Source organism: Rattus norvegicus, chromosome 3 (genome assembly GCF_021556685.1).
Source record: "Rattus norvegicus strain SHRSP/BbbUtx chromosome 3, alternate assembly SHRSP_T2T, whole genome shotgun sequence".
Classification (NCBI taxonomy): Eukaryota; Metazoa; Chordata; class Mammalia; order Rodentia; family Muridae; genus Rattus; species Rattus norvegicus.
This window is the reverse complement of record NC_141536.1, coordinates 9,213,983-9,223,683: the sequence shown is the minus strand read 5'-3', so window position 1 is coordinate 9,223,683 and position 9,701 is coordinate 9,213,983. Positions and strand designations below refer to the sequence as shown.

Genomic DNA, 9,701 nt, shown 5'->3' with positions numbered 1-9,701 from the left:
GGGTTGTGCTGCCAGAGCCCAAGCCCGCTCCTCTGGATGTACCTGCTCTGCACTTGAGGGAGCTCTCGAGGATTTGGAGGGTCACCACTTCACCTAGAGGTCTCCCGATGGCTACCACACAGTCTAGCTGTCCTTGACCTCGCATGTCAATGGTTCCTGTGGGCTCCAGGTATTGCCTTCCACAGGCTCCTACCGGAGAGGAAAGGAGTGAGGTGACCAGAACAGAGCAGGGCTGGAACCTGGAGCTGGCAGGGGCTGAGAAGGGGGCTATGTGTCACAACAGTAGTCACCATCCAAGCACTAGGCCACTTCTTTGTGCTTCAGGGAAAGGAAGGTGGTGTGGTGTGTGGGCTTCAGACAGCATGGACCTGAGCTCCTGACCCTACAACCTTCAGGTTATTTGACGGGGACAGGAGTAAACGTATGATTTCTGAGCTGGAGAGATGGCTCAGTCAGTAAAGTGCTTTGTTGTAAGCATGGGGGACCTGAGTTCAGTCCCCAGAACCTACAGTTTAAAGGGCAGGTCTGGATGTTCACATTTGTCGTCCCAGCACTGAGGAGGCAGAGACAGGTGGATCCCTGGGCTCAACCAGCCAGCCTAACCTACTTGCTCCAAGCCAGTGAAAGACCCTGTCTAAAACAAGATAGTCAACGTCTGAGAAATGACACCCAAGGTTGTCCTCTGGCCTACACACGCACACACAAACATGAACATACACACACATACATAAAGAGTGTGGCTTCCCTTTGCCACTGGGAAGGAGACCCTGAGGCCAACAGAGCACGGTCTAGTGCCTGAGGGCTTATGCTGTGAGATCCCCAACAGGAAACAGGAAGAAACCTAACCAGGCTCTTCCAGGGTTTCCTGGAGCCCCAGAGACTGGGAGTCTGGGAAAAGGCTGTGGGCCTGGGCTTGGGGCTGGGACCATTGCAGAGAGGCAGCAGTAACCGCAGCCAGGGTCTGGCTGGGAAGAGTAGCTTCCTTGTGAGGCAGCGAGCTGGAGATCTTCTGCCCTGCACAGGGTCCAGCCCAGCAGCCTCTCACAGTCACTGGCTTGGGCAGGTGCTGGCAGAAGTTGGCTGGCACAGGCACTTGAGCCTGGGGTCCGAGGCAGGTGCCATGCCGGCGCTGGATGCCATCCCCACAGGAGACGGAGCACTGTCAGGAAAGAGTGGAGGAGCATGGTGAGCTTGGCAAAGAGGAGCAAGACAGGGGGACCACAGGACGCTGCGGTGTGACAGGCGCCGCACACTGGGAAGCAGCAGGTGTCTGCTTTACAGGTGAGGAGACTGGAGCTAAAGAGGCGCCTGTGTCGGGGCTCACGTGTATATGAGACCCGGGATTCTGGACTCGGAGTCCAGCCATCACTGTCTCAGCCTCTCTGCCTCTCAGAGCCTTAAAGAAGGGACCAGGGTGACCTTCTCTGCCTATGGCTCACTCGACACTGCATGGAGTGCCCTGCCCTCCTGCTGTCTCTATCTCCATCTTATGTCCAGAGTCCTTGTGGCCGAGGTGAGGTGAGGTAGGGGAGCAGTGTGTCCTACCTGTCCTGTTTCTGTGCTGCCTACACCTTTGAGTGAGCTCCTCCCAGGGGAACCAAGCCCTACCCACCTTGGCCTCTCTAGTGATTTCTTGGGTGCTTGTCACAAGATGACACTGACCTCTTTGGTATCGGGGTTTCCAGTATCTGTTGACCCCATGCCTCTTGAAGCCCAGCTGTCTGAGTCTCCATGCCTCACTGTGTCCCTGGCTCTAAGGGTACAGGACAGCAGACTCTCCCCTCCTTCCAGGGGCCATAGTGAATAAGGACCCTAGAACCCCCATACACAAAGATCCCTTGCTGCTGCCTTCCTTAGCCTCAACTAGAAGTCCCAGGGCCAGGTCTAGCCTTACCTCTGTCCAGGTGCTGATGTGCCACCGGTATGCACAGTCAGCAATGAGGCAGGGAACACTGGCGGGGGGCCGCACCAGAGCCTTACAGAAAGTTTCATCCACCTCATTGTCATGGCCTTGGTCAAGCTGCATGCAGGCCACCATTTGTGTGGCAGTGCCAAGGCCACAGCTGGCTGAGCACGGGCCAAGGGGCAGGACTTTCCATCTGCAGGAAGAAAAGACCCCAAGGACAGTTATTTGGGCTTCTGTGTGTAGGACTATTGAAGGACCCTCAGCTTCTTCAACAATGGTCTGCCTGGTCTCTGGTCATGGGTCTCCACTAACAGCATTGAGCTTCACTATTGCTCTTCATGTCTGTGTCGTCGATTGGCCCACTGCTACTCTGGAACCCTTGGGAACCAAGGCAGCGGGATGAGCCAGACCAAGACCACTTCAGGTGTGTATGGCCTGTACCTTATACCACTGGCATCTGATCCTGCATAGCTGCGTCCTGTGCACTGACAGATGGGCGTGGTTAACTTCTGCCCACTAGGAGCCATATCAAATAGCCCTAATTGTGACCATTAACCTGAAGTTGACTGTGTGCCCTTTGAGGCAGAATCCTGCCTGGCTGAGGGACTAGTTCCCTGCAAAGAAGAGAGACTGTGGACAGATCAGCGCAGGTTACAGAGCGACCACACAACACCTCAGTGGTAACCAGAACCCACATGTGCACGCACTTCCCATGGAACAAACAAACAAACAACGATTTAGATGGGTGTGGGGGCACATGCCTACTATCCCACAACTTGAGAGGTGAAGGCCTGAGGTTCAAGAATTCAAGGCTATCTTTAGTTACATAGAGAGTTTGGAGCTAGCCTGGGCTACAAGGCACTGTCTCAAAAAAAAAAAAAGAAAAGAAAAAAAGAAAAAGAAAGAAAAAGAAAGAAAAAGAAAGAAAAAAGAAAAAACCCTAAACCATTTATAATCATAACATGCAAAAATAAAAAGCACAGATAGGGAACTTTAGCAAAAACAAAGAAGGCAAGACACACATGCTGTGGGTCTCAAGTAGAGTCTAAGCTACAAAATTTAAAATCATTACATATACAGAAGGAAAAGTCAAACAACTTGATTTAAAACAAACAAACAAAAAAAGACTGACAGGTGGGGCTGGAGAGATGGCTCAGTGGTTAAGAGCACTGACTGCTTTTCCAGAGGTCCTGAGTTCAAATCCCAGCAGCCACATGGTGGCTCACAACCATCTGTAATGGGATCCGATGCCCTCTTGTGGCATGCGGGTGTACGTGCAGAGAGAGCACTCATACAAGAAATAAATAAATAAACCTTTTTAACCGCCTGGCAGACTTGGTACCCACACTAAGTTCACCTAGGCTACAGAGGGAAGCTAGTGAGCATCTTGTGAGATCCTGTTTGAAATAAAAGGTAAAGAGAAGCTGGGAGCCCCAGGGTTAGATAGGTAGGGAGAGAGAGAGAGAGAGAGAGAGAGAGAGAGAGAGAGAGAGAGAGAGAGGCAGACAGACAGACAGATGTGGTGATGCACATCTTTGAGGCAGAGAGAAGTGGAGTTCCAAGCCAGCCAGGACCACATAGTGAGACCCTGTCTCATAAACATTAAATAGATTTTTTAAATGTGTGTACGATGTCACCGTCTCAGAACCCACAAGTGCACTTCCCATCATCTGGGGCCAATGGCAGATCTAACTCAGATCCGTGACTGCCCATCTCCCAGGCAAGGTACGCACCTAGCAGGACAAGGCTCAGGGCTGCAGTCCTCGAAGGAGCCTGGCCTAGGTGCTGGCCAGCACTTGGAGTGAGGTACAGACACAGGGCGCCCGTGGTCCAGCTGCACACAATGAATGGCCAGCGGCACTCGCCCCCCGCCACAGGTCACCGGACACGGTGCCAAGACTTGAGTCTCCCACCTGCAGGGAGAAAGCCAAGGTTTCAAGGGGAGCAACCCTGGGGTCAGATTCCTCCCCTGTACTAAGCCTCCCAACTCACCGAGCAGGACATGGGCGAGCCCTGCAGACCTCCCACCGGCTTGGGGGCTTACTGGCCAAGCCACATAGCTCTTCCTGGACAGGCATCTTGAGGACAGAATCCATGCACAGGAAATACAGCTCCTTCAGACCTGGCAGGAAGAAGCAGGGATGCGCTTCACCAGCTTGGCAAGGACTACAGCATTTGTTCCTTGTCAGCTCTAAAGCCAAGGTCCATCTGCGGCTTACCAGCTGTGTGCACTTGGACAAGTGACTTTACCTCTCTGATCCAGTTTTCCATATAATGGTATCTACATAGCACAGTCATTTACAGCAATTAATAAAAGGTGCCTGCTGTTGGAAGCCACTGTTTTATTGAGAAGCATGGCGGGAAATGCTGTAACATTGCATTGACCTCTACACAGGCTCTTGTAAGCCATTCTTAAATTCAGTAGCCACAAACAAAGAAAAATATAAAAGTAACTGTGCGTGTGGACAGGGCTAATTCTGTATCTAAGAGCTCATGCTGCTCTTTCAGTGGACCCATGTTCAGTGCTTACAACAGGCAGCTCAGACCAGCCTGGAGTACAGGCCCAGAGGTCTCGTATCTTTTTCTGCCCTCTGCTGCACATGCACTGCTGTGGAGAAAAAAAGATAACAGAGGATAGCAGAGGATCAAAATACAGTGTAAATGTGTGCATGTGTGTGTGTGTGTACGTGTGTGCATATGTGTATGAATGTGTGTGTGCATGTGTGAATGAACGTGTGTGTGTATATAAGCATGTGTATGTATGTGGATAAGCATTGCGTGTGCATATTCATGTATGTGTGTATGAGCATGTGCATGTGTGTATGTGTGTGTGTTTGTGTAAATGAACATGGGTGTGTTGAGCATGTGTGTGTGTGGATAAGCATTGTGTGTGCATATTCATGTGTGAGTGTGTGTATGAGCATGGGCGTGCATGAGTGTACATATGTGTGTATGTGTGTGTATGTAAGAATATATATCTTTGCTTATGGAATGTCTCTTGAAGACCAAGGGTAGCTCAGTTGGTAGAATGCTTGCCCACCAGGCAGAAAGCCCTGGGTTCGATGCCTAGTACTGCACAGTAACTGTGCATGTGGACAGGGGATAATTCTGTGTCTAAGAGCTCATGCTGCTCTTTCAGTGGACCCATGCTCAGTTCTCAGTGCTCACACCAGGCAGCTCAGACCAGCCTGGAGTACAGGCCCAGAGGTCTCGTGTCCTCTTCTGCCTTCTGCTGCATATGCACTCATGTGCAGAATCCTTACATACATATGTACACATATACATACACACACATAACGAAACATGTAATAAATAACTAAGTGCTATGTGTGGTGTCACAAGTCTACAATCTTAACACTCATGAAATGCAGGGGAAGATTAGGAATTCCAGGCCATCCCTGGCTGCAGAGACCAGCCTGAAGTACAGGAGATCCTGCTGCATCCATCAAAAAGGTATTATTGGGCTGGAGAGATGGCTCAGTGGTTAAGAGCACTGACTGCTCTTCCAGAGGTCCTGAGTTCAAGTCCCAGCAACCACATGGTGGCTCACAACCATCTGTAATGGGATCTGATGCCCTCTTCTGGTGTTTGAAGACAGCTACAGTGTACTTATAGATAATAATTATGTCTTTTAAAAAAAGGGGTATTGTTAGTGTTGGTTTCCTCCATCCAGCCCTTAGGTATCTCTTTCTGGTCAGTTCTAAGCAGGTGTAGTAAGTAGTCACAGCTGCTTAAAGATGTTGTGTGTCTTCTCATGCCCTTCTCTATTGAAAACTCAGAAAACAGCAAATATTGACAAGGCAGTGGAGAAACTAGGACCTGGCACCCCACTGGTAGGGATGTAAAATTCTGTTCCAAAAGACAGTGCAGAGAGTCCTGCAAAAGCTGGACCGTTGCTTGGCAACATGACTTTGCAATGCCTCATCTTGTGTCCAAAAGACAGGCTGGGCACACAGGCCCATGTTCAGAGCAACACTGCTAAAGGAGAGTGCTGGCAGCTGTCCACTCATGGTGACCCACACTAGCACAGGCCAGACCTATAGCCGAACACTCCTTGGGGTCAAGAAGGGATCCCAACACCGTTACAACATGGATGAACCTAACTGACAGAAGCCAGTGACAGAATGACACATTGCACATAGCTGCGGTCATAGGTAGGAGTCACAGTCTTAGAGGAGAAACTAACATGTAGGTGGCCAGGGGTTGGAAGGTGATGAACACTGGTGTTTAATGAAGACAGGGTCTAGATTGGAAGGATGGAATCTTCTGGAGATAGATGGTGCCCGTGGCTGCACAACCAAGGGAGTCTGACTATTGCCACTGAGTGAAACACTAAAAATGCTTAAGAGTTGGGGCTGGTGAGGTGGGTCAGTGGTTAGGGGTTCTGACTGCTCTTGCAGAGGTCATAGGTTCGGTCCCTGGCATGGCAGCTCACAGCCACCTGTAACTATTTCTGGGGGATCTGATGCCTCTTTTGATCTCTAAGGCTATACACACATGATGCACATACATACATACAGCAACATATGCACACATAAAATGCATATTTTTAAATGGTTTAGAGGGGTGTGTGTGTGTGTGTGTGTGTGTGTGTGTGTGTGTGTGTATGATAAGATAGGGAAGATCAAGAATATATCTTTAAAATGACTGTTTTCAACTTTGGTAGTTGGTTTGGTCATAGCTCTGTGGGACTGTAAGGGACACAGTCTTAGGTGCCAGGCTTTCTAGGATTTATCTTTACTTTCCAGTCAGGCATGAAACACGTTTAGATGGCTTATCTGGGTGCCATGCTCACATAGTTTGGCTTTCTGGCAGCCAACCCTTCTTCAGCACAGATCTAGGCAGAGTGTGGGTGGATAAGAGAAGTAAGAGAGTTTCACACACAATGGCCTCCGGTTCTCACCTTTCCCACAAGAAATGGAGCACAGCCCCACCAGAGGAGTCCACACATGTTCAGCCTGAGAGCTTGGCTTGCCACTGCCCACTGGGGATGAAGCCTCCTCTCCCAGAGACATGGTGTCCACCTAAAGAGAGCAATGAGCAAGTGAGTCTGACATTCTGGCTTCTGCCTTGCAGCTGCCAGCCTCCCTCCTCCTCTCCCTTTCATGAGGAAAGAGGAATATTCCAAACACACCAGGGTTTCCTCCCTGCTGTTCTCTAGGGAGGTCAGTGCGCTGCCCCTTGGTGAAGCCCTCACCATGCACCTCACTTTGGCCTATGAAGCTTCCTTGTCATCCCAAGTGGTGCCTGCGGGACGGGGCTGGGAGCTAAGGAGCAGGAATGGATTGGCATGCATGCTTGGCCCTGAAGTCCCTAGGCCAGAAGACTTCAGGGTCCTTCAGCCTGTCAGCAACATCAACCTGAAGCCCCTGGATGCCAGGCGAAAGTTGGAAGAATTACTTCACGGTAGCTGGAGAACTCTTTCCTTGCTGTGCCTGGTGTCACAAGCCTGTGGCCCCTACAACTTGGGAGGCCTAGGCAGGAGCACTGAAAGTTCAAGGGCTATGGGCTACAGACAGGTCCCAAGCAATTTAGTGAGACACTGTCTCAGAATTTAAAATATAAAAAGGAAAAGGCCAGGGCTACAGCTCAGCGGGAGAGTGTTCGCCTAGCGTACTGAAGGCCTTAGATTTGGTTCTCAGCACCTCAATAACTCAGCGGCTCTGATAGGCTCTGTTTTCTCTCAGCCTGGCTCACCCCTTTCAGAAGCACTTTAAGTGCTTCTCTGACAGCGTGTTCTTAGGCAGCATCCTGAGGAGGATGGAGTCCTCACTCTGGCCTGCAGGAGGATGACAACCTGTGTGTTTTTCATTCTCATGGCTAATAAATGACTCGGGACTCATGGCCACCCTCCATCCCCAACTACTCACTGGACCCGAGCCTGGAGAACATGTGGTCCTAACGCAGGGCTCCGGCACAGGTGACATGTCATCCGGGCGGCAGGGGCCTGCCGTCGCTGGCTTCTCTGAGTCACCCACCCTGGGCACACATGTCCCACTCCCTGACTCCAGACCGGGTTCACACGCAGATGACACGCAAGGGCTAGGGTCTGACACCTCCCATCTGAAGAAAACACGGGGCTGGCATCAGGGCCTGCCTCTGCCGCCTCAGGGGAGGTACAGCCCAACTCCTGAGGGGGGATGGGTGGATATCTAGGATCCCAATATATAGATCCCATTAAGAAATAAAACTCAGGAGCATTCTCTGAGACACTGGTTTATCACAACTCAGTTGTCCTCAACAAGAACTCAGTGAGACGGCTCAGTGAGCAAAGGCTTCTGCTTCCAACCCTGACAGTCTGATCCCGGGGGTGGGAAGGAGAAAACTGACTGTGGTAAATTGTCTTCTGACCATCACTCTTTTATTTTGTATGTATGTGAGTAACTGTCACTGTCTTCAGACACACCAGAGGAGGGCATCGGACCCATCACAGATGGTTGTGAGCCACCATGTGGCTGCTGGGATTTGAACTCAGGACCTCTGGAAGAGCAGTCAGTGCTCCTAACCACTGAGCCATCTCTCCAGCCCCTGACCTTCACTCTTGCACCATGGCTTGCTCGCGTGCATACACACATACACGCTAAATGAACAAGCAAATGTAATTTCAAGTTAAGAAAAGATTAAAAAACAACTTCGTGCATGCCAAGCACACACTCCACCTGTGGCCAGGGGATGGGAGGCAGAGCCTTACTCAGCTGCTTTGCAGAAGCAGAGGTAGAAGATCTCCTCTCCAAACCTGTCAACAACACACTTCACGCCTGTTGCGAGGTGATGGTGTTGGTGTCACGTGCATTCACAGTACCAGTTGAGGGGTGGCACGTGGTTCACTGAATGCCATCAACACATGATGGCTGCCTAGAACACGGCGATGTCAAGGGTTCTGAGCAGGGATCATACCTCCACACTTAACAATAAGACGGCAATGTTGACCATGCGTGAGAGAAGAGGAAGGGGCCAGGGCCATCGGTGGGCCACCAATGATCCAGGGCTCTCCCATGGCACAGATAACAAGCCTGAAGCCAGAAAAGGCAGGGGCCCATGCAGGTCCAGCCCATTGGTGACGGGCAGACCAAGAAGTGAAGATCCGTTTGAACACGGAGGATATTTAAGTCACAGTCACACGATGGGAGCTTTATGTTCACAGCGTCACGCCATCCTCACGGCCCTCAAACGCACATCACCCAGGTGTTAGAAATTCAGTGATGGAGATGAGCAGCCCAGAGCCTCGAATAGCGAGAAGGCTGATGTCCAGGCACCACTGTCTATCACCAGGATGGAGCTGATGAGAGCCTTCAGCAAGAGAAGGCCCCCAAAGGGTGGGTCTCGGGGCAGGGACAAGCCCTGCCAAGGAGCCCTGCTGCACCCCACCTTGGTCTACTCACCCAGTGGGGCAGGGCTGGGAGTTGCAGTTTTCTACCTCTGCTGCTGGCTGCTGGGCTACTGCTCTGCATGGGGCTGGCGGCAGCGTCTTTAAGAAGCCATCGTGGGCCTCTACACAGCGCAGTGACCGCTCCCGAAGGCCTCCGCCACAAGACACGCTGCATGGGCCGAAGTCGTCAGCTACCCAGCTAAGGAAGAAAGGGACAGGAGGTTAGGTCTGGGACCCTGGGCTTTAGTTGGCTCGTGGAGATGTGGTGGAAGGGGAGCAACTCTGTCTCACTGACCCCAAAGACACATTTCCTCTGGTCTGGTCCAGGTCCTGGGTTCCCAAGCTGCTGTTCCAAGACCAGCCTCAGTCTGGAACCTCCCTTGACATCCTTCTAAACCCGTGGCCAGGTATTTTATAGTGCTGGCT

The 9,701-nt window shown here is 51.3% G+C and overlaps 1 protein-coding gene across 2 annotated transcripts in view; it reads right to left on the bottom strand.

Annotated features, from left to right (window-relative positions):
- The window catches only part of Adamts13 (ADAM metallopeptidase with thrombospondin type 1 motif, 13), a 38,439-nt gene that overhangs the window by 2,925 nt on the left and 25,813 nt on the right, over window positions 1-9,701 (bottom strand). For both annotated transcript variants that reach the window (XM_087655096.1, XM_087655097.1), the window contains exons 19-26: window positions 9,289-9,474; window positions 7,777-7,969; window positions 6,810-6,930; window positions 3,899-4,028; window positions 3,640-3,819; window positions 1,895-2,099; window positions 847-1,159; window positions 43-189 (exon numbers count right to left, since the gene is read on the bottom strand). In XM_087655096.1, the coding sequence (XP_087511222.1) occupies window positions 43-189; window positions 847-1,159; window positions 1,895-2,099; window positions 3,640-3,819; window positions 3,899-4,028; window positions 6,810-6,930; window positions 7,777-7,969; window positions 9,289-9,474 (1,475 nt within the window). The remainder of the gene's footprint in view (window positions 1-42; window positions 190-846; window positions 1,160-1,894; window positions 2,100-3,639; window positions 3,820-3,898; window positions 4,029-6,809; window positions 6,931-7,776; window positions 7,970-9,288; window positions 9,475-9,701) is intronic.